The 25,674-nt window shown below is 36.8% G+C and overlaps 1 protein-coding gene across 5 annotated transcripts in view; it reads left to right on the top strand.

Annotated features, from left to right (window-relative positions):
* The window catches only part of ATF6 (activating transcription factor 6), a 223,053-nt gene that overhangs the window by 79,375 nt on the left and 118,004 nt on the right, over nt 1-25,674 (top strand). For all 5 annotated transcript variants that reach the window (XM_033199800.1, XM_033199799.1, XM_033199802.1 and 2 more), the window contains exons 10-13: nt 5,282-5,413; nt 10,687-10,800; nt 12,107-12,206; nt 19,127-19,194. In XM_033199800.1, the coding sequence (XP_033055691.1) occupies nt 5,282-5,413; nt 10,687-10,800; nt 12,107-12,206; nt 19,127-19,194 (414 nt within the window). The remainder of the gene's footprint in view (nt 1-5,281; nt 5,414-10,686; nt 10,801-12,106; nt 12,207-19,126; nt 19,195-25,674) is intronic.

The raw sequence follows: 25,674 nt of genomic DNA, 5'->3' as shown, positions 1-25,674 counted from the left end.
CCTTGGACTGGGGAAGGGGAACATCACACACGGGGGCCTATCATGGGGAGGGGGGAGGAGGGAGGGATTGCATTGGGGAGTTATACATGATATAAATGATGAATTGATGGGTGCTGACGAGTTGATTGGTGCAGCACACCAACATGGCATAAGTATACATATGTAACAAACCTGCACGTTATGCACATGTACCCTAGAACTTAAAGTATAATAAAAAAAAAAAAAAAGGCTAAAACGTAACTGAAATAGCTATGTTTAAGGGTATATTGTCTTTACAATGTGATAATCATTACCAAGTAGGCAGTGGGAAAAATAGCGACCACTTATGAGCCAAACTAATCAACATTAAAACTGATTTCCAGTAAGTTTTAAGTGATTAAACACAGCTGCTAAGTGATTATAGGACAGCCTGGATACAGATGGGATAGACTAAACTGATAGTTAAGCTCAAAGCATTTGCCTGTTAACAGCCTTGAATTGTGAGTTTGAATGCCAGTTTTCATAGTGTTAGTAAAATCATTAAAAGAACAATGATTAGTAGAAGAGTTGTTTACAAACTTCAGAGTATCAATAGTTCTGAATTAATTAATTCAATTTATAAATTATCCATAAGTCATACAAATAGCCACTTGGTTTGTACCCTTTCATGTCCCTCCAAACTCCCCCAGTCCCTCTTTCCAAACTATCCACTTCTGTTGAATTCATTGTAAAAATGTGTACCTTTTAGGGAACTGAGATGGGAAAGATGTTGTGAAAAACAGAGTTAGTTTAGAATGATGGTTCTCAAACACTGGTAAAGTCACCTAGACTAGTACAACCAGTGTGGAAAACAGTGTGGAGATTCCTTAAAGAACTAAAAGTAGAACTGTCATTTGATCCAGCAATTCCACTACGGGGTATCTACCCAGAGGTAAAGAAGTCATTATACAAAAAAGATATTTGCTCATGCATGTTTATAGCAGCAAAATTTGCAATGCAAAAATGTGGAACCAACCCAAATGCCCATCAGTCAACGAGTGGATAAAGAAACTGTGGTATATATATATGATGGAATACCTCTCAGTCATAAAAAGAAATGAATTAATAGCATTCGCAGCAACCTGGATGGGATTGGAGACTATTCTAAGTGAACTAACTCAGGAATGGAAAACCAAACATTGTTATATTCTCTCTCATAAGTGGGAGCTAAACTTGGGATATGGGTACACCAAAATCACAGATCACAACTAAACAACTTATTCATCTAACCAAATGCCACCTGTTCCCCAAAAACCTGTGGAAATAAAAAAATTTTAAAAAACAAGATAATTATTAATCCAGTTTTTGGTAAAACAGTGAAGTGACATGGTTATAGTCGTGGTGGTTTAAATCAAGGAATAAATGTTGCAAAGTGAAAGGAGCACCTCCCACCACACAGTTCAAAAACAATCACAAATATGGCAGGCTTGCTGAGAGCTTTCATAAATCATTTATTGTCATGCACTTGTATGATTATTGTATACTGTACACATTTTTATTTTACAATGATTTGTGGTCATTTTCCAATGTGTTTATTGCAGTTCAGGGTGGCAGATGGTTGGAGCCTATCCTGGCAGCTTGGCACACAAGTAAAGAATTAACCCCAGACAGTGTGCCATCCCTTTGAAGGGTGCGCTCACACATGGTCCCCACACTCATTCAGACTGGGGCCATTTAGACGTGCCAGTTAACATGCACATCTTTGAGATGTGGGAGGAAACTGGAGTACCCACAGGAAAAATCATGCAGACTTGGGGAGAGTATGCAGACTCCACACAGACAGTGACCTTGGCTGGGAATTGACTTTTTTCTTGTCATGAGTGTTATGACAAAATGACATTGCATGAACCAGCATTATTTGAATACTTGTTGTATTCTGATTTTTTTTTACCTTTCATCTTTGAGTCATTCGCACCAAATATAGTTCTTAGAACATAATAGGTATTTACTACATACATGAATAAATGAATGGATGAATCATTCATTCCTGGGAAATGTGGTCAGTGCAGTGATGGAATTCCAATCCTGAATTCAAATCCTGACTTTATTAGTCATTTAGAGCATAACTTTGGGCAAACTGTTTAAAGTCTTTGAGCCTCAACTTCCTTTGAGCCTTCATTCCTTAGTACATAGTAGGTACTTAAAAGTGGTAGCTACTGTTAAAATATACTGTATGTGCATCTTAGAAGAGCATTTAACATTCTTGTGATATCTTTATGGTCAAGATGGGAAATTTTGATCTAGGTGATATTTCAGTTAATTTGTAAGTAGATAAACGTACATTTTTACAGATTTTACAGAAGGAGCTTTTTATTTTAATAACAACTCAGTACAGGATATAGATGGCATGCTGATACTTTCTTGGAAGAATTTCTTTTGCTAACGAGGAGCCTAAAAGTTCTTGATTGATTAGTAGGCAAATATTTTTAAAGGAATTGATATAAATTATTCAGCTGGATCCTAAAACTCAGTTACATCAATTCAGAGTTGAGGTGGGATAGGAAGAGAAGCGAAAGTAATGGTTCAAAATCGGTTTGAGTGAAAGGACTTAGGGTTTTAATTACACTGGGCTCAATATAAATAGAGTGTAATATAACTGCCAGAAAAGCCTATGCGATGTTAGACTGCATCAGTAGAACAACAGTGTCTAGAACAAGTGAAGGAATTATCCTTTTCCATTCCATAGTGTTCATGCTACCTAAAAAGTACTGTGGCCAATTCTGGACATCACCTCTGAGAAGCATATTGATAGGAGAGTGACCAAATATGCTAAAGGAACTTCAGACTATGCTATAAAGAGGAGCAGGTGAAAGAATCAAGAAACTATAACCTTGAAAAAGAAAGCCTGGGGTAAGGGGGATGTTAGATGTCTTTGGCCATTAGAAGAAGGCTTACTTAGACTTGTTCTGGATAGTCACAGAATCCAGAACTAGTATCAAAAGGTAGGAGTTTTTTTGTTTTTTTGTGTTTTAAAAAGGAAGCACATTTCTAGTTAAAACAGGGGGAAACTCTTAATAATTAGGGTGATAGTGTTACTGGAGGGATCAGGGAGTAAGTATGCCACCAAACAGGAACATTAGTATGTGAATATTTCACTAATACAATAGCAGGGTCAGTAGGGGTTGAATTGAGATTCTCTAACTTAGGGGAAAGTTCTTAACTTTGATTTTATTCATAGCTTACTTTCATGAGTAGAATTTTTGGCACCATGCTTGAAAGAAAAAGTAAATAAACACTTTTTTTTCAAAGTTAGTTTCCAAAAGAAGAAATAAAATTTCTTAGTTATCATCACACTCTTCATTTGACTTCCCTCCCAAATTGCTATTGTTTTCTGCTTCTCTCGTGTTTTCTTAAATACTCATCAGGGTGAGTTTTCTTAAGTTTAGTTAGACGTTCCGCTAGGCCTCTTACCTCATTTGTGGCAAGGTTTGGTAAACATTTAGTTTGAAAGATACAACTGTAGGCCGGGCGCGGTGGCTCAAGCCTGTAATCCCAGCACTTTGGGAGGCCGAGGTGGGCGGATCATGAGGTCAGGAGATCGAGACCATCCTGGCTAACACGGTGAAACCCCGTCTCTACTAAAAAATACAAAAAACTAGCCGGGCGAGGTGGCGGGCGCCTGTAGTCCCAGCTACTTGGAGGCTGAGGCAGGAGAATGGCGGTAAACCTGGGAGGCGGAGCTTGCAGTGAGCTGAGATCCGGCCACTGCACTCCAGCCCGGGCGACAGAGCAAGACTCCGTCTCAAAAAAAAAAAAAAAAGATACAACTGTAATGAAATATAGCCTCAGTTGTAGCAAAATTAAATTTTACGCAATGGCTTTAATTGGTGGTATACCTTTGAAGAGTTTGCAATATGCCCAAGTGCTACAGCATACCATATGAGAATCACTGGGTAGCAGTGATTTCTGGGGTTGAAGAATCGAGGAGAATGGAAAATATATTAAGGGATCAGAAAAAGATTCTAGAGAGACGTGTCTGTTCCCTGTTTTCCCCCAACACTGATTTCCCCAAATTTGGAGGCAAACTACTACATCTCAAAGAACGGCTTTTCCTTTAGAACCACAGGCTCCTTAACTATACCCTTTTTCATTAGCCTTACTTTCCTCTTGCATTTTATCCCTCCAAATACAATCTTTTGTGCTTCTCTAGGGAGATTCCCTTTGTGTTGAATTTTAAGATTATGAGTAGTGTAAATTATGTGGGTTGCATCACAAAACAAAGTGTGAACACACACAAAATCTTACTGATGAGTCAAGTTCCTAAGCACTGTTAATAAGTTGAAAGTGTTAATTAAGGCTGGGCGCAGTGTCTTAGTCTGTAATCCCAGCGCTTTGGGAGGCCAAGGCGGGAGGATAGCTTGAGCTCAGGAGTTTGAGACTAGCCTGGGCAACATAGCGAGATCTCATTTCTACTAAAATTAAACAACAAAAAAAATTAGCCAGGTGTGGTGCCACATGCCTATAGTCTCAGCTACTCATAGGGGCTGAGGTGGGAGGATTGCTTGAGTTCGGGAGGTCAAGGCGTCAGTGAGCTGTGATTGCGCCACTGCACTCCAGCCTGGGTGACAGAGTGAGACCCTGTGGGAAAAAAAAAAAAGTGTTAAGTAGGGAGTATTTGCTTGTATGTATATATTTTGTTGTTTTCCCCAAATCCTTACACCTCTGAAGAGGATATACATTGATGAATGAAGATATTAGGGAGGGTAGGGAGAAAGAATAGAAGTTTTTACATATAAATACAAATAGAAGTATTTTAAAAATAATTTTTTCTTAGCTTAATTGATACCCTGCCTTCTGGAATTGTGAAAGGCTAATAATGAATTTGACTATTGAGAAAGAGAATAATTCCTACTTCATTTGAAATATTCCCTCATTGAAAACACCAGTTTGCACCATCTAGAAGGCCTTTTTACTTCAGTTATTATCTGATTTAAAATTTGTTTTTAGGTGTGTTATATTTATTTCTACTTCATATATACATGTAATTATAGAGTTTTAAAAGCATATAGAATACTATTATTGTTTAAACAGTTTATAAATAAGGTACTTTTATACTTATAAAAATTGTTTTTGATATGTGCAGGTTACCATGCTACAGATTTGAACACATCAGTACACTATTTATACTTGCTTCCATGCCTAGCATTTTTGTTACATGCATGGATCTACAAAGGAATTGTGGTTTGTTTCAGAGCTGCATGTAGCAGGCATATGTGTGATACATTTTTATTTCAGCTATTATTTCCTGTTTTTTAATTTTCAGCATGCTAGAACAGGATTCCAGGAGAATGAACCCTAGTGTGAGCCCTGCAAATCAGAGGAGGCACCTTCTAGGATTTTCTGCTAAAGAGGCACAGGACACATCAGATGGTATCATCCAGAAAAACAGCTACAGGTTAGATGGCATGCGTCTATCTTTTGGCCTAAGTGATTTAATGAAGCTGAAACAAGAGAATTATCTGTAGTATAACATTGCATCTAAATTGTTCATGTATCATTTTGAATAGTAGAACACATAAATTATTGAAACCATTAATAAATTTTACTTTTAATATTCTAAAACTAAATTTACTTTGAAACCTTTTGTAGTTTTAAAATTCCTATAGAGATGTAATGTTAAAATCTCAGTTTGTGTGCATTAATATACATATTGAAATATATACATATTATATACAATGTCTTTAATAGTCATTTTATCTATCATGTGTTTATACATATAACACATCTAATATTTGTTACTGTCTCACCTGTGGATGGATATGATATGGTGGAATAATATGATTGAACCTATTTGCAGTCATTAGGTAAAATGATTTATACTCATTTATTGTGATCTTGAATCCCTCCCTTGTTGCAATTTAATAATGACTTGATAAATTTCCATATTGCTTGTCAATAGCAAAAGGCTTTAATTGTATAAAAATGCAATTTCTATATTAGGTTAACTAGAATAAGGTATAGTGACATTTTTATAGTTGTATACTTTTTCATAAACATTTCCCTGTGTTATTTAGAATTTGTATTAGAGCCAAATGGAGCCAGCTCCTTTACTAACTAACAAGGCAAAGGGAGGTCACAGTATGGTAACCCTTGCAAAATATAATGCTTGAAAATTATTACACATTTGTTTACTTTTATCTCTTTAAGGATTTATAGAGCAATCATTCTTCCTAATTTTTACTGTTACATCCATACTGTTGAAAGATGATCACCACAATCCTGCAGGCTTGTCTCCACTTAGCCTTCCTGAAAAAAACTGTTATTTTTGTGGAATGCAGTATGCTAAGTCAGTGGAGGACCCAAAGGATTTTATGGCAGTAGCTGCAATGCAGCATAGCAGTGGTAGATGTCATAATGTTGGAAAACATAACATTTCCTGCGTTTTTACATGCCAGAATTCATCATACTTATTAAATATTGACCTTGATGATCTCTTAACAGTGCCCCTGAATATTGGTAGAGTTTAATAGTATCTTTAATTTTACTAAATAATTTGTCCAGGTTTGCCCTACATGTTCTATAATTTTGAATTCTGTTAGTGTCCACATAAGATCCATCAAAAATTAAATTTAAACCTAATAGCCTTTGGATTTACAAGAGTCGAGATGACTTCTTGCTAAAGAATAGAACAAGTTATGGATTGAATTCTTGAAATTACAGTTCAGGTGAGCTTTACAAGAATATTATTTCTTCTGCACTAACTGCAGCAAATAGAAGCCTTCACTTTTTTGTTCACATTAGCATAAGATAACATGGTGGCTCCCAGAAAGCATGGTAGTCTGATCATACTAGTTCAACCTAGAAGTCTGAATGACTTTCTGGCTGAAATTTATCAGCTTTCAAAGTAGTACATGGAATGCAAACTATTTTCTCTCTCCCTACTCCAAAGTCACCATTGAGTGAATAATCTGGGTTATTGGTCTTGGGAAAAAAAAAACCACCCAGGAAAGATTATGGATTTTTTTTTTTTTTTTTTTTGAGATGGAGTCTCGCTCTGTTGCCCGGGCTGGAGTGCAGTGGCCGGATCTCAGCTCACTGCAAACTCCGCTTCCCGGGTTTACGCCATTCTCCTGCCTCAGCCTCCTGAGTAGCTGGGACTACAGGCGCCCACCACCTCGCCCGGCTAGTTTTTTGTATTTTTTTTTTTTTAGTAGAGACGGGGTTTCACCGTGTTAGCCAGGATGGTCTCGATCTCCTGACTTCATGATCCACCCGTCTCGGCCTCCCAAAGTGCTGGGATTACAGGCTTGAGCCACCGCGCCTGGCCAGATTATGGATTCTTGGTTACATGCAAGTCTCTTGAAATATTATTCAGCAACTTGAGAGATTTAAATAAATGCCAGTCCATTAATTTGATGTTCTTGCTTTTATCAGTATAAATACTGAATAAAAGATACCAAAAAATGTTTGTGAAACATTTGAAAGCACCTAATATTACTTTGTTCTGTGTTCTGAACTGAATTTTAGATGTTTTATCTATTTTCAGCCGTGATACCTATACATTTTTTAATGTAGCTTACTTTATGTTTCTTTTTCTAAGGAGAGCTATGAGATATGGTTCAAATAAAAAAGTAGATTCTAATCCCATAGTTTATAATATTGTACTAGCATATCATTTAGTAATTACCTGCATATATTTTTTCAGTCATAGAAATTTGTGGCATATAAATAGTATGACCATATAATGTTCTATCAAACTGGGACACTTTTAAGAAGGAAAGGTAGTGCTAGTAATAATTACATCAGAACATCAGTACTGCTGTCTTGGATAAATGGGAAAGGATGGTCACCCTATATATATAAGATGTCACCCAGAATTGATCTTTACTCCTCCAAGAATTCTCATTAGCTCCCTAGCACTGTCCTTTACTTCAGTGATTTATTTGCTGATTTTTTTTCTCTTGGCATAAAATGTTTGCAAGCAGACTCGAACTCTGACTGTTTCTGGGCTCATGTAATGTTGGTCTAATTGTCTCCAGATTGCATGTTGGCTGATTTTCTCTCTCCTTTAACTCCACCCAATCCTTGTCCTGGTATTTCCCCATCAGACTTTTTTTTTTTTTTTTTCTTTTCTGAAGAATATTTTTGGCTGATAGAACAAAGCCAGTTAGCACAGATGTGCAGAAATTGTTACTAGAGTTCAGATCAGAAATACATTTTCAAAGGCAGTTTTGGACTTTTCTCATGGACTACAGTGTTTGTATTTTTCTAAGTATGCAGGCATGATTTTTAAAATAATGCGTATGTCATAGATTTATAAGAAGAGGTGCTAAGCAGCCTCCTCTTACAGGCATTCAGATTTATCAAACACAAGGCAGATTTTTTTTCCTTCTCACTTAGTGCTTCATTTTAGGCTGATCCTTTTCTGTTTGCAGTCATTACCTGTGCACAACATGTCTGTTTTATTAACCAACTTAAACCTGCTTAACCCTTACAGCCGCAAGAGAGGACATTGAGAATATTCCTGGTGCAAGTTGCAGGGAAGAATGTTCTATATATCCTCTGCTGTTGTTTCTTTTCTCTCGTATGGGGCATAAATAGATATCTCTGACTTTTAACTTGAAGTTAACCTTCCACTTTGCCAAAATTATTTCTGTTAAGGGGTCAGTGCTTTCTGCCATCTTACTTGCCCTTTCCTCAGCATTTGGCTGTGTGGGTCTTTTGCTCCTTGAAAGACTTTCCTTTTGTATTGCTATGTTTTTTTAGTTTCCTTTTTTTATTGGCTGCTCCTTCACAGTAATCTTTGTGGGCTCCCTTTTTACCCAAATCTCAAGGTTTGGAACTGTGAACTTTTTAAATTTTCTTTCTGTCTAGGTGACTCATCCATAATTTCATGCACACTCCATATCTGTATATCCTGATGACTCTCAAATTTATGTTTTCAGTCCAAACTTCTTTTCTGAGTCTCCAAACTCACATATCCAATAGTCTCTTTGACATCTCCGTTTTAACATTTCAAACTTAACACGTGCACTGTGGAACTCAGTTCCTCTCCCTCTTTTACTTCCAACCAATTTTCTACAACTATGTTTTTTCCTTTCCATTGCTTAAGCCAGAAATCCTGATGCCTGTCTTTCAACAAGTGTTGTTGATGTTCTTCCCAAAAATTGTCTTGAATTGGTCCACCCTTCTCCGTCTCTGCTGCCACAAACCTAGTCCATGCCATTATCAGTTCTTGCCAGGATTGCCATAGCTCTTTCTGAATTGGTGTCTTAGCTTCCCCTTTTGCATCCATTGAGTTCATTTTTGGTACCATGGCAAGGTATAAATGTAAATTGAAATGTATCACTTCTTTATTTGAAACACTTTTGTGACTTCTTAATACATTTAGTAATTCCTTATTATGACCTGGTCTCTGTCTTTCCAACCTCATCCTGTTCCCCCTCTTCAGCCAGTGGTCTTTTTAAAGTTCTTTGAGCCCACCTTTCCCCCATCTGCCTCTTTTATGCCTAGAACGCTCTTACCCCAGTTTCTATAGAGGCGGCTTCTTCTCACCATTTAGGCCTTGATGTAACTACCATCTCCTTCTCGGACCATTTTATCTAAAGTATAGACTACCATTGCTTTTCCATTTCAACCATTTGTTTGTTTCTCTCATAGCACTTACTGGGGTTTGGATTTATTTTATCCATTTATTTTCTTCTATTTGGTCCATCTTCCCCATTAAGGTCTTTGGGGACAGAAAGTTTGATTCTCTTATTCCCTACTGGATTCTCAGCACCTAGCACAATACCTGGTACACAGTTGGTATTCAACAATTTTTTGTTGAATGAATAAATGAAAAGTGTGAATCTCACTATGTTCAGTTTTATATGTTTACATGTTTTCTTTTGAGATATTTAGCATATCTAGTTTTCTAAATCCAGATCATCCTATATAAAGAAATTCAGGAGAGGTGCAAGTTTTCTTAGTGAGAGAGATTAAGATTACAGACTGAAGAGCACAAATAGCAGTAAATCTCAAATTCTAACTTTCAACTCCAGTTTTGCTTCCTACATCACACCTTGGATATGAATTCACATGATCTACATCAATGTGATGGCTAGCAAACTATATATTTTTGAAGCAAATAGAGTAACTAGTTAATGTCAGTCACCCTGTTGTTTTACTAGTGATTCATATTCTTCTATGATCCCATAGTATATATTCGGCTTTTCAACTCTTTCACTTTTCTCCTGCCAAGCATTTTATGTCTTACCCTATCCCTAACATACACACACAAACACCCCTCTACCTGTTTCATGTGTACTATCCAGTTTTATTATCGTAGAACTGTGAATAACCCCAAAACTTTAGTCTGGTCACATAATACCAGTTGATTTTCGCCTCAATTACCCCATTACTGTGTTACCACCTCTGTACCAGCAGCATTGTGCATGTCTTAAGCTTGTTGAAGACATGATGAACCATGTGTTATTGTATCCCGTATTCCAAATTAATTGCTCAATAAATGGTGACTAGACAAATGTGAATTACCATCCTGTCTCTGTAGAAAATCAGAAAATGACATTTCATGTAAAATAAGTTTTTATATTTTATACTTTATCTTGCAGTATATTCTGTTTACTATATTTCCATGAAAAGTTAACACTAATGATGATTTTCTTATAGCAAACTTCTTAGGAATTTAAGATACAAGGAAACAAATTTTGTGCATCTGTGTTTCAGATATGATCATTCTGTTTCAAATGACAAAGCCCTGATGGTGCTAACTGAAGAACCATTGCTTTATATTCCTCCACCTCCTTGTCAGCCCCTAATTAACACAACAGAGTCTCTCAGGTGAGTGTTGTAGATTATTGCAGAACAACTCAGAACATCTGAGTTGGTTCCCATGTTTAGCTTTGGAACCTAGACAAGTAATTGGTCAGGTTCACTAAGTGACTGAGAGAATCTCTGAATTGTTTGTTGGATAACTGTAGGCATATTAGTTGTCCAGTTTCTCCACCAACCTGATAGATATGGTGATGGGTCTATTTTATGTGATGGTTGCTTACTTAAATATGTCTTCTTTGAAAACTACAGAATTAAATTAATATTAAACTTTCAGGGTGTTAGGCTTATAGTTGGTAACATTCATAGCAGAAAGTACCTTTTTCTTCCAATTAGGAAGATAATAATTTGTGGATATGTGATTCTGGAGATACTTTACCGTTAGTACACAGTTCTTTATCAGCTTTTCCCTTAAATTTTTTTCCTGTGATTTTGGACCTTATCCTTAAAACCTCAAAAGCTACCTCAGGTTTTTTGTGATAGGTAGTAATCAACTACAGTTAAATAAACATAGTTTAACATCTTCACAGCTGCTGTAAAAAGTAAGTAAAATAAAGGAAGTTATATGTGAGCTACACTTTTATTTCCTGTGTTGAAAAATTTGCATTTTTTTTTACCCCCAGCAATTGAGTTCATTCTTTTTCTTCTCCCAAAAGAGCAGGATTTTCAAGAGGTTTTAATGCATCTGTTTGTTGTTAGAGGTCCTATGACTTTTATTTTATTTTTAGACAGGGTCTTGCTCTGTTGCTCAGGCTGGTGTGCAGTGGCTTGATCATAGCTCACTGCTTTCCCAAACTCCCAGGCTCAAGTGATCCTCCTGCCTCTGCCTCCTCAGTCGCTGGGACTACAGGCACATGCCACCACGCCCAGCTAATTTTTTAAAAAAATTTTCTGTAGAGACAGGGTCTCACTGTGTTGCCCAGGCTAATCTCAAACTCCTGGACTCAAGTAATCTTCCCACCCAGCCTCCCAAAGTGTTAGAATTACAGGTGTGAGCCACCGTGCCTGGCAAGGAAATACTTTTTTTGGTTGAAAAACCTTAACATCCAGTGTTTATATTTGGGAGGTATTTAGCTGTAGTTTTCTTTGAATTTTGAATGCGTGGTTGACAGGTTTACCATGTGAAAATGCATGTCTTATTAAAAACAACATTAAGTGTCAACTTTCAAATCAAAAAGCAATATTGAGTCATCAGGCACTTGGAATGTACTTTAGAACCTACAAATGATTAGATTCATTTCCACCCACAGGGTGAAACATTCATTTCTGTGTTTAGTTAATTTCTATGTTTAATCAATTAAACTATATTTTATAGGTTAAATCATGAACTTCGAGGATGGGTTCATAGACATGAAGTGGAAAGGACCAAGTCAAGAAGAATGACAAATAATCAACAGAAAACCCGTATTCTTCAGGTTTGTTTCTGCTTGTCTTTGAACAATAGTTGGCATATTTGTTGGAAGGCTTCTCCCAGCTGGGTTGCTCTGTTCCCTAGAAGATTTGGTAAGCTTAAACTTCAGACACTTCCCACTGTCTCCTGCTGCTTCTGATGCAGCTGTCATTGCCACTGAAGTCCTCCTCCCAGATTTTATAGCACTAGTTTAGTTTTTATAGTATTAGTAGTTCCCTGATCAGGCATCATGCTATTTCTTGCTCTCACCTTCAAATTTGCTTTCAAGCCAGGAGTTCCTATGCATGGATATCTATATCAAATGTCTTTGGCACAATGGTATAATAAATAATACTGCTTATCTCCTCTCTTCTTAGAGCTTTTCAAAAAGAGAATGTTGAGACACGGGGCAGTTTGGAAATGAAGACATATCCATGGAGGGCATTTCTGAACTTAGACATGTACTACTCTGGGTTAATGACAGGTCTTACTTAGAATCTGTTAAGTGTGTGTTCCATCTCAATGCTGTTTGCCACAAAACACCATTAAGTCATTCCATCATTCATCAAATATTTGTTGGTAGAACTCAGACCAGCAACTGGCATCTGCAAGCTCCCAATAATGAATCAAGGACTGTTCTTGATCCTGAAATAAAGTAATAGGTATGATATAGTCCCTACCTTAATGGAGCTTACACTTTGGTGCAGAGCTAAACAATAAGCAAGTAAATAAATATACAAATACACTAAAAATTAGAACTGAGTTCTCTAAAGAAACACAAAGCAGCATAGGAGGTTAGAATTTGAATCGAGAAATGAGTGACTAGACTTGAGTGGTCAGGGAAGGCTTCTCTGAAGAAGTTCCACTTTAAGACAACATCATCAAGGTAATTAATGCGAGCTGTTATAACAGCCCCCAAATCTCAGTAGCTTAATGGAATAAAATTTTTTCACTTGCACAAAATTTGACTTCACTTTCTAGGATTGCTTTTCTCCAAGTAGGGAGTGAGGGATCCAGGTTCCTTCTATTGTGTAGCCCCAACAACTTGAAATTCTTTGCTTCTTGCTTGGGATGTTAGGGAAGAAAGAGTTTGGTGTATTGTGCAAAATGTTTTCAGAATCAGGCCTGGCTTTTAGCCAATGTTTAGTGGGCTAAAACTCTGTCACTTTGCCCAGCCTACTGTAAGAGAGACTGGGATCATGTATCTTCTGTGTGCTCAAGAAGAAGACAAGGGTTTGGTAATCACTGAAATAACAATGTAAAGATTTAGGGGGGTCGGGCGCAGTGGCTCATGCCTGTAATCCCAGCACGTTGGGAGGCTGAGGCGGGTGGATCACGAGGTCAGGAGATCGAGACCATCCTGGTTAACATGGTGAAACCCCATCTCTACTAAAAAGTACAAAAAATTAGCCAGGCATGGTGGCGGGTGCCTGTAGTCCCAGCTACTCAGGAGGCTGAGGCGGGAGAATGGCGTGAACCTGGGAGGCGGAGCTTGCAGTGAGCCAAGATCACACAGTCTAGCCTGGGCGACAGAGTGAGACTCTGCCTAAAAAAGAAAAAAAAAAAATAGATTTAGGGGAAAATCTGGAGAAAGAGCTTCTAGACAGAGGGAACAGCAAATGTAAAGACCCTCAGGAAGGAACAGTTTGTATATTTAAGGAACATGAAGAAGCTGAGTACAACTGGAATGCAGGGGCTGAGGGGAGAGTGGTAGATGAGATTGGAGAGGCAGCAGATGTAAGCTCAAGAAAACTTCATGAGCTTTGGTGGGAACTTTGGATTTCATCCTGGGTTTGAGGGGATGCCATTGAAAGGTTTGAGTACGGGAGTGACTTGATATGATTTATATTTAAAAAAATTAGTAGTTACTCCATAAAGTGGACCATGATGGGGAGTATAACTGGAAGTAGGGAGACAAGTTAAGAAGCCATTTTAGTGAGCTAGGTGAGAGAGATTGTTTGTGGTCCATACTAGTGTGGTAGTCATGAAGGTGGCAGAAAGTACTTGGATGCCAAATATATTTTGAAAGTAAAGCTGATAGAAATTGTTGATATAATGATAAATCCTATGCTTAGGTATTGGTTGATTGGTGATACCATTTACTGAGACCAGTCCTGGGAAGGAGCAGTTAGAGGTGGAAGTCAAGAATTTTAGATGTGTTAAGTTTGATATGGCTATTAGGCATTCAAGTGGAGAAGTCAAGTGGACAATCAAATATCTGGGTCTGGAGTTTAGGAGAGAGGTTGAAACTGGAAGTTTAATTTGTGGTGCTACTACCTAGAGAGAAATACAGAGAAAAGAAAACAGAGTGAGGTACCAAGTTCTGGGCCATCTCCAACATTACAGGCTGAAAGAGAAAGAGGAACCAGTACTTGAAAAGGAAGAAGAGTAACTGGCCAGTAAAATAGGAGAAAATGTAGAATAGTGGTGTCCCAAAATTCAAACAAAGAAAGTTATTAAAGAAGGGTATGTAACAGTTAATTACAGGGGCCAAGAGAGCTAAGAGATGATGATTAAGATAAAGAGTGAGGAATTACCTTGGAATTGACCATGAGAACTTGTTAGTGATCTTCGTGAAAGTTCTTTCATTGGAGTGGTAATGGCAAAAGCCAACTAAAGTGGATTCAGGGAAGTAATAATAGAGGAAGTGAAGAAAATTATTTCAGGGTGATCCCTATACATGGGAATAGAGAAATGGAGTAGCTACAGGAGTCAAAGAAGAGTTTTATTTTTGGATGGGAAATACTTCACCAGGTTTACATGTTTACATGCTAATGGAAACATCTTAAACTGATTATTTCATGACTAATTGGAAGCAGTATGTGTTATGTTCTAAAGTACATTAAAAGGATAACAAGAAACGTGGGTTTTTAACCATTATGGAGCTGTTTTCATACATAAAATGAGGGCTAGTCCAGGTGAGCTCAAACGCTGACATTCTGAAATTCTGTAATTATCTACTGTGTGCTTCCCTTGGCCTCTCCAACAACTTTTTTCACCTAATGTAGTAGGCAACTTTATTAGTTGTTAATACTAATAGAGGCTGAGGTAATCATTCACAATGTCATATATACCCCAAAGTCCCAAAGCTGCTTATTGGCATTGGAATTTGGAGTCTAGTACTTCAAAAATTCATGTCTGCCAAAGCCTACACATCAGCTGCTACCATGGTCAGAGGGAAAATGGACCTTGTCTCTCTTCTGCTTTCCACATCTGAAGCAAGTGCATATTATTGGCAGAATCTAAATTATATCCAGAGCTCTGGTGGCAAAATAGTTTGAGTGATATAGGTTTCAAGCGTCTGTCCTTTACTATACAGAAGAAGAGCACAGGAGTCAGGAATAGATCATTGCCAGTAGGTGATCCCACACAGCTAGTATAATGAACTTAATGAAAAATTAGATTAAAATTCTTGCCCTAATTTTTTTTTTTTTTGGACTTACCATTAGATGTAATTTGTCATGTTTTTCTTTCCTGTTCGTTAGATAAATCAATAGAGCATTTACTGTGGAACGAGTGCTTGGTGTTCTTTAATCTTAAAGGAATTCTAATGCAAGAAAAAGAATTTTGTTTTAATTTTACTGTCTTTGTTCATTTGAAGGAGATGTGTAGTTTAAAGTCTTATTTCATTCTGTGCTATTTTGGGTACATATCTTTCTGTAGGGAGCTTAGATATGCTTGGAAATGTGAGAATCTTAGCTACTATAGAAGGGAATGATGGAGAAGAATCTATATTTGTCAATAGTAAAGAAGTTCCTGGTTAGAGGAAGAAGAATTATTCTGCTTTTATGCTGTTGTCAATGCCAAGCATATTAAGATTTTTAAAAAATTCTGTTTCTTAGTGTAAAGAGCCTATAACTGCTGTCCTTTTTCTTTTCTCATTTCAACCTTTTTTCTTCCAGTTTACATCTTTCAGTTGCTAAGAGTATCCCAAACTCTTATAAAATATTCTGTAATTTTAGTGAACTGACATTTCTTTGAAATATCTGTTGTATCTGAGCATTATGTCTTATAAAATATTCTGTAATTTTAGTGAACTGACATTAAGTCTTATAAAATATTCTGTAATTTTAGTGAACTGACATTTCTTTGAAATATCCGTTGTATCTAAGCATTATGTCTTTGATTTGATTTGTCCTGTTTCATAGTTCTATCCTCTTTCTAGACTTTGCGTTTTTAGAAAAGGTAAAGGGGAAAATTAATGAAATATCTTTCAAAATGAAGGCAAAATAAGGACATTTTCACATAGAGAAAACCAAGGGAATTTGTCTCCAGAAGACCTGTGCTATAAGAAATGCTAAAGATGTTTTTTAAAAGACTTGGGTAAATGATACCAGATAGACCCCCAGATTAGCAGGAAGGAAGAGCATCAGAATGGGCAAATATTTGGATAAAAAGACCAGACCTTTTTTTTTTTTTTAAACTATCTTTATCTTGTGTGTGTGTACTTAAATGTCTTTAGAAGACTTGTGTTTTTAAAGCAATAATAATAGCAATTTATTGTGGGGTTTATAGCTTATATAGAAGTAAAATATAAGACAATAAGAACACAAAGGGAGGGAGGGATAAATGGAATTATACTATTAATAAAGTTTTTATGTTGCTCAAATAATATTTGAAGATCGACTGTGGTAACTTAGGTCAAAGTATAATCTCTAGAGCAGCTACTAAAAGCTAACATAAAGAAGTACAGCTAGAGCCAGGCATGGTGGCTGGTGCCTGTAATCTCAGCTACTAGGGAGAAGATTGCTTGAGTCCAGGAGTTTGAGAAGCTGCGGTGAGCTATGATTACATCATTGCTCTCCTGCCTGGGCAACAGAGCAAGATCCCGTGTCTTAAAAAGAAGAGAAAAAGTGTAGCTAAAAAGACAATGTAAGAAATAAAAATGGAATACTAAAAAATATACAGTTCAATGAAAAGAAGACAGGAAAAGAGAAACACATAAAGAACAAATAGAATAAATTAAAAATGATACCAAGGTGGTAGACTTAAATCCAACCAGTTAAATTCAGTGGGCTAAACACATCAATTAAAAGGAAGAAATTTTCAAACTAGATATTTTTTTAAAAGGAAAGATCCAACTATATGTTGTTTATAAGAAACAGCATTTTAAATATGAAGACACTGACAGATGGAAAATAAAGGTGAAAAAGTATGTATGCCATGCAAACGTGAAGCATTAAAAAGCTGGCATCGCTATATTAATCAGAAAAAGTAGACTTCCAAACAAAGGTCATTCTAAGAGACAACAAAAGAAATTTTTTATTGATAAAAGGAGCATACAAATAAGATAAAACAATTCTAAATGTATAGACCCCTAATAACAAAGCTTCAACCTACGCAAAGCAAAAAGTGACAAATTGAGAAAAAGATCTACAGCACAATTGGAGATTTTAACATCCTCTCATTTCTTTGTAAATGCCTCTCACATTTTTGCCAATTATGATCTTTTGCTAAACCCACACAGCTGAAAATGCAAAAGCTCATGACCAGTTTTTCAGAGGTTCCTTAGTTAATTGATATAAATCTTGGATAGGTAAACAGAATATCTGTTTGCTGTTTGCCTGATATCTCTGTAACTTGGCTTTCCCTAAGGCTACCCATTCCTTTCTGAGACTAGGGAAAGAAGTCTGGCTTCTTTCAGACTTCTTTGCTCATTTCATATGGGCCAAAGTAGCACAAATCATTTAAAATTCACCAGCTATTTAATCTGTTCATTTTAAACCTTATTTTTATCAACTAGCTATAATTTAATTTTGGTTTTATTTACTACTTACTGGATAACTATGCCAGTAAGCATAGTATTTTTTTTTTTTTAAGTATAGTATTTTATTATTTAACTGTGTTTTTCTTTTCATTTTATTGGTGATTTTTTTTCATTTGTTGTTAAACAAGACATTTATCGAACAGCTACAATATACAAGACCCATATTAGATTTTTATAAAATAAGATCCTTGACTTATTACAGAGCCAGAAGTGGGGACCCCTATATTCATCCCTGCATATTGGTTCCATCCACCGAACAAAATTGTTTCCTCTTCTTTTCTCCCTTAAACTTCTGTACTTGCTTCTGGTTTAGCACTTATCACATCGTATTGTTTTCCTATATTTGTCTTCCCAGTTAAACTGCGAGCTTTTTAAAGGCAGAAGTCAAATACTTAATTTTGTAGCTTGGGCGCATGTAGGTGCTTTGATTACTGAAAGACGGATATATGGACACAGTAATGAACAAATGATTAAAAAATTATTTAAACCGTTGTTTGACAGGGTAAGATTACTTTCTAATGTAATAGAACTTGGTAATATGCCCTTGAATTCTGATACCCTGACAAACCTCTTCTGAAAATCAGCTTACAAAACTACCAGGGAGAATAAAAAGGCATAGTGCAAAGCAAATGCTATGTGAAAGACAGGTGTCCAGTGTAGTATATGTGGGTCACTAATGGGTGTAGATAGAACTGTTCTCTTGACAATAGTCATCAGTGAGAACTCTTTAATGATGGCTTAGTTCATATATGTATTTTGGCATGAAGATCTCTGTTTAACTCAGTAAACAATAGGATCTAGTTTCATAATGGACTTTTCATACTTCTTAGGAACTTGTCATTGGGAAGATAATTATTTTAGATAAGCATACATTGTTATATGTTCGGTAACACTTATATGGCTTGGTCATAAAAGTGGTGCTTGTACTAAGCTTTTGGGCTCTTTCTTTAAACTTAATGGGAAGTGCCTTAAATGCCTTAATCTCCTTAAGACACTTCTCCCAGACGAGAATGGACCTAAAGAGTTCTAATATCTGTTAGTGTTTAATTATTTGAACTGAATATGTCAGAAATCTTAGCAATGGAAGTTTAACAATTTAAGTATAGAATGAGCCAGTATAGGAAGATTTCATATAATTTCATGATACAGTATTAAACTTTTTTTTTTTAATATTCCAGGGTGCTCTGGAACAGGGCTCAAATTCTCAGCTGATGGCTGTTCAATACACAGAAACCACTAGTATCAGGTAAGACAGTGCAGAAGCTCTTGGCCAGGGAATTTAAAATAGCTAGTATTTTAAGAAAGTTGAAATTCACACTTCCCTTTCACCTTAAATTTGTTCTCATCTATGAGTTTTAGTCATATACTCAGAGAGAGAGAGAGATATAACATATACTACTGAGCAGTTGGAATAAAGCCAGATAATTTCAAAAGTTCAACTCTCCCAAATCCCTTACATACAAATTTAGTCGGAGTGCTGTTCCATCGTAATTTTGATGAAAATCTTGAATACCCATAGTTCTCTTGCCCTTGATTTGCATGTTTCATGAACTTAGGGGAAGGGAATATTATTTTTTGAGTGCTCTGTGCCAGGTGTCCTCCTGAGTGCTTTACGTGCATTTTATCTTTAAATCTATATAAAAACTAAAAGTATATTTTATATATAGAAAAACTGGTCAAATCTTTTTTTTTTTTTTTTTTTTTTGTAATTTTCAGAGTCTTAAGATCTAGTGGCAGACTCAGCATTCGGATCCTAGCTGTTTTACTGACAATGCATTTTTCACTACATAATACTACTTAAGATTTTGAAAGGTTTCGAAGAGAATGTTGTATCTAGAGGTTTAAATGTCTTCAAAGGGAAAGATAATATGGGAAGCAATATGGTGTCATGGTTAAGATGCTAGCTTTATTTGCCCTGTTGGGCAGAGTTCAAATTGTAACTCTGCCTCTTACTTTGTGGGCTCAAACAGATTACATGCAATTGAAGTTTCCTCATGTACAAAATGCTGGCTGCACAGAGATGATATAATGGTTAAATTAGATAACATATTTAGAGCACTTAGCGTGGTACGTAAATGACAATGGTAGATGATAATGATGTGATGTTATTGACAACAGTATCACTGAAGTGAAAGTTGAGAATCTCAGCTTCCATCTGTAGCTTTACCACACACTTGTAGTTCACTTATACGAATTTAACATTTATTTAGAATATATTGTGTGCCAGTGTTGTAGGCACTGAGAAAAAAATACATATAGATAGTAAAAATGTAAGTCGAAAGCTATTTTATTCATTGTATTAATAACTGAGAATTCCTATTAAATGGCAGTGAGCAGCATATCAGCAATCATGAACGTTTAAAATGCTGAGATTGTATTATCCTGCTGAAATTGATAATTCAAATACATTTAAATAGTAACTAATAATTCTCTGCTAAGCAGAACATATCCTTCAATTGCAATACATTTATTTTAAAAAATATCAATTTTTAGATGCATGGTTATGATGGCGTGGTATTTCTTCATTAGTTAAAATGTTTTAGTGAATTACAGCCAATTTTCATTTTTTGTGGATTCCATATTTGCTAATTCACCTACTAAAATCTGCTAAAAGGTATTTGTAACCCCTAATATTAGCAGTGCTTTTGTCATCATTCGCAAACATGCGTAGATGCTCCCTGGTGAGGTTGAACAAGGCAGTGTTCTGCCTTCTGGTTTCAGCTATATAAACAAGGTCCTTTTCACAGTCCACATTTTTCATAAATTTGTGCTTTTTGTTGGTAATTTTGTTGTTGTTGTTTGAAATGGCCCGAGGCATATTGCTGAATTGCTGTCTAGTGTTGCTAAGCCCAAATGGGCTGTGGTGTGCTGTGTGGAGAAACTGCGTGTGTTAGATACGTTTCATTCAGGCATGATTTATAGTGCTGTTGGCTGTGAGTTCAAGTTAGTGAATGAATATATTAAAGAAGGCGTCTTTAAACAGAAACACATAAATAAGGTTATATATTGATCACTTGACAGAAATATTGTAACCAGAGGCTTGCAGGAACCGAACCCTGTATTTCCCCTAGGAGAATGGTTTAGGATTCACTAATTCATTGATGGCAGTGACTTTTGAGAACATAACTATCACAAAATGCAAGAAGCGACTATATATTCAAAATATTGTAATCAGAAATGGCCTAGGGAACAAATGGAGTTATTTCAAAGGAAGTTCTTGTAACTCATTTATTACTTCCATTTAGGTCAGTCTTTTTCTCTCTTTTTTTTTTTTTTTTTGTCTTTTTTTTTTTTTATTATACTTTAAGTTCTAGGGTACATGTGCATGACGTTTATATCATGTATAACTCCCCAATGCAATCCCTCCCTCCTCCCCCCTCCCCATGATAGGCCCCAGTGTGTGATGTTCCCCTTCGTGAGTCCAAGTGATCTCATTGTTCAGTTCCCACCTATGAGTGAGAACATGCGGTGTTTGGTTTTCTCTTCTTGTGATAGTTTGCTAAGAATGATGGTTTCCAGCTGCATCCATGTCCCTACAAAGGACGCAAACTCATCCTTTTTGATGGCTGCATAGTATTCCATGGTGTATATGTGCCACATTTTCTTAATCCAGTCTGTCACAGATGGACATTTGGGTTGATTCCAAGTCTTTGCTATTGTGAATAGTGCCGCAATAAACATACGTGTGCATGTGTCTTTGTAGTAGAGTAATTTATAATCCTTTGGGTATATACCCAGTAGTGGGATGGCTGGGTCATATGGTACATCTAGTTCTAGATCCTTGAGGAATCGCCATACTGTTTTCCATAATGGTTGAACTAGTTTACAATCCCACCAACAGTGTAAAAGTGTTCCTATTTCTCCACATCCTCTCCAACACCTGTTGTTTCCTGACTTCTTAATGATTGCCATTCTAACTGGTGTGAGATGGTATCTCATTGTGGTTTTGATTTGCATTTCTCTGATGGCGAGTGATGACGAGCATTTTTTCATGTGTCTGTTGGCTGTATGGATGTCTTCTTTTGAGAAATGTCTGTTCATATCCTTTCCCCACTTTTTGATGGGGTTGTTTGTTTTTTTCTTGTATATTTGTTTGAGTTCTTTGTAGATTCTGGATATTAGCCCTTTGTCAGATGAGTAGGTTGCAAAAATTTTTTCCCATTCTGTAGGTTGCCTGTTCACTCTGATGGTAGTTTCTTTTGCTGTGCAAAAGCTCTTTAGTTTAATTAGATCCCATGTGTCAATTTTTGCTTTTGCTGCCGTTGCTTTTGGTGTTTTAGACATGAAGTCCTTGCCCATGCCTATGTCCTGAATGGTACTACCTAGATTTTCTTCTAGGGTTTTTATGGTATTAGGTCTAACATTTAAGTCTCTAATCCATCTTGAATTAATTTTCGTATAAGGGGTAAGGAAAGGATCCAGTTTCAGCTTTCTACTTATGGCTAGCCAATTTTCCCAGCACCATTTATTAAATAGGGAATCCTTTCCCCATTTCTTGTTTCTCTCAGGTTTGTCAAAGATCAGATGGCTGTAGATGTGTGGTATTATTTCTGAGGACTCTGTTCTGTTCCATTGGTCTATATCTCTGTTGTGGTACCAGTACCATGCTGTTTTGGTTACTGTAGCCTTGTAGTATAGTTTGAAGTCAGGTAGCGTGACGCCTCCAGCTTTGTTCTTTTGACTTAGGATTGTCTTGGCAATGCGGGCTCTTTTTTGGTTCCATATGAACTTTAAAGCCGTTTTTTCCAATTCTGTGAAGAAAGTCATTGGTAGCTTGATGGGGATGGCATTGAATCTATAAATCACCTTGGGCAGTATGGCCATTTTCACGATATTGATTCTTCCTATCCATGAGCATGGTATGTTCTTCCATTTGTTTGTGTCCTCTTTGATTTCACTGAGCAGTGGTTTGTAGTTCTCCTTGAAGAGGTCCTTGACATCCCTTGTAAGCTGGATTCCTAGGTATTTGATTCTCTTTGAAGCAATTGTGAATGGAAGTTCATTCCTGATTTGGCTCTCTGTTTGTCTGTTACTGGTGTATAAGAATGCTTGTGATTTTTGCACATTAATTTTGTATCCTGAGACTTTGCTGAAGTTGCTTATCAGCTTAAGGAGATTTTGGGCTGAGACAATGGGGTTTTCTAAATATACAATCATGTCATCTGCAAACAGGGACAATTTGACTTCTTCTTTTCCTAACTGGATACCCTTGATTTCTTTCTCTTGCCTGATTGCCCTAGCCAGAACTTCCAACACTATGTTGAATAGGAGTGGTGAGAGAGGGCATCCCTGTCTTGTGCCAGTTTTCAAAGGGAATTTTTCCAGTTTTTGCCCATTCAGTATGATATTAGCTGTGGGTTTGTCATAAATAGCTCTTATTATTTTGAGGTACGTTCCATCAATACCAATTTATTGAGCGTTTTTAGCATAAAGGGCTGTTGAATTTTGTCAAAAGCCTTTTCTGCATCTATTGAGATAATTATGTGGTTCTTGTCTTTGGTTCTGTTTATATGCTGGATTACGTTTATTGATTTGCGAATGTTGAACCAGCCTTGCATCCCAGGGATGAAGCCCACTTGATCATGGTGGATAAGCTTTTTGATGTGCTGCTGAATCCGGTTTGCCAGTATTTTATTGAGGATTTTTGCATCGATGTTCATCAGGGATATTGGTCTAAAATTCTCTTTTTTTGTTGTGTCTCTGCCAGGCTTTGGTATCAGGATGATGTTGGCCTCATAAAATGAGTTAGGGAGGATTCCCTCTTTTTCTATTGATTGAAATAGTTTCAGAAGGAATGGTACCAGCTCCTCCTTGTACCTCTGGTAGAATTCAGCTGTGAATCCATCTGGTCCTGGACTTTTTTTGGTGGGTAGGCTATTAATTGTTGCCTCAATTTCAGAGCCTGCTATTGGTCTATTCAGGGATTCAACTTCTTCCTGGTTTAGTCTTGGGAGAGTGTAAGTGTCCAGGAAATTATCCATTTCTTCTAGATTTTCTAGTTGATTTGCGTAGAGGCATTTATAGTATTCTCTGATGGTGTTTGTATTTCTGTGGGGTCGGTGGTGATATCCCCTTTATCATTTTTTATTGCGTCTATTTGATTCCTCTCTCTTTTCTTCTTTATTAGTCTAGCTAGCGGTCTGTCAATTTTGTTTATCTTTTCAAAAAACCAACTCCTGGATTCATTGATTTTTGGAGGGTTTTTTGTGTCTCTATCTCCTTCAGTTCTGCTCTGATCTTAGTTATTTCTTGCCTTCTGCTAGCTTTTGAATGTGTTTGCTCTTGCCTCTCTAGTTCTTTTAATTGTGATGTTAGAGTGTCAATTTTAGATCTCTCCTGCTTTCTCTTGTGGGCATTTAGTGCTATAAATTTCCCTCTACACACTGCTTTAAATGTGTCCCAGAGATTCTGGTATGTTGTATCTTTGTTCTCATTGGTTTCAAAGAACATCTTTATTTCTGCTTTCATTTCGTTATGTACCCAGTAGTCATTCAGGAGCAGGTTGTTCAGTTTCCATGTAGTTGAGCGGTTTTGATTGAGTTTCTTAGTCCTGAGTTCTAGTTTGATTGCACTGTGGTCTGAGAGACAGTTTGTTATAATTTCTGTTCTTGTACATTTGCTGAGGAGTGCTTTACTTCCAATTATGTGGTCAATTTTGGAATAAGTGCGATGTGGTGCTGAGAAGAATGTATATTCTGTTGATTTGGGGTGGAGAGTTCTATAGATGTCTATTAGGTCCGCTTGGTGCAGAGATGAGTTCAATTCCTGGATATCCTTGTTAACTTTCTGTCTCGTTGATCTGTCTAATGTTGACAGTGGAGTGTTGAAGTCTCCCATTATTATTGTATGGGAGTCTAAGTCTCTTTGTAGGTCTCTAAGGACTTGCTTTATGAATCTGGGTGCTCCTGTATTGGGTGCATATATATTTAGGAGAGTTAGCTCTTCCTGTTGAATTGATCCCTTTACCATTATGTAATGGCCTTCTTTGTCTCTTTTGATCTTTGATGGTTTAAAGTCTGTTTTATCAGAGACTAGGATTGCAACCCCTGCTTTTTTTTGTTCTCCATTTGCTTGGTAGATCTTCCTCCATCCCTTTATTTTGAGCCTATGTATGTCTCTGCATGTGAGATGGGTCTCCTGAATACAGCAGACTGATGGGTCTTGACTCTTTATCCAGTTTGCCAGTCTGTGTCTTTTAATTGGAGCATTTAGTCCATTGACATTTAAGGTTAATATTGTTATGTGTGAACTTGATCCTGTCATTATGATATTAACTGGTTATTTTGCTCGTTAGTTGATGCAGTTTCTTCCTAGCCTCGATGGTCTTTACATTTTGGCATGTTTTTGCAATGGCTGGTACCGGTTGTTCCTTTCCATGTTTAGGGCTTCCTTCAGGGTCTCTTGTAAGGCAGGCCTGGTGGTGACAAAATCTCTAAGCATTTGCTTATCTGTAAAGGATTTTATTTCTCCTTCACTGATGAAGCTTAGTTTGGCTGGATATGAAATTCTGGGTTGAAAATTCTTTTCTTTAAGAACGTTGAATATTGGCCCCCACTCTCTTCTGGCTTGTAGAGTTTCTGCCGAGAGGTCTGCTGTTATTCTGATGGGCTTCCCTTTGTGGGTAACCCGACCTTTCTCTCTGGCTGCCCTTAAGATTTTTTCCTTCATTTCAACTTTGGTGAATCTGGCAATTATGTGTCTTGGAGTTGCTCTTCTGGAGGAGTAT

This window comes from Trachypithecus francoisi, unplaced genomic scaffold (assembly GCF_009764315.1).
Source record: "Trachypithecus francoisi isolate TF-2019V2 unplaced genomic scaffold, Tfra_2.0 Lachesis_group5, whole genome shotgun sequence".
NCBI classification, from domain to species: Eukaryota; Metazoa; Chordata; class Mammalia; order Primates; family Cercopithecidae; genus Trachypithecus; species Trachypithecus francoisi.
This window is presented reverse-complemented; position numbering and strand designations above follow the sequence as displayed.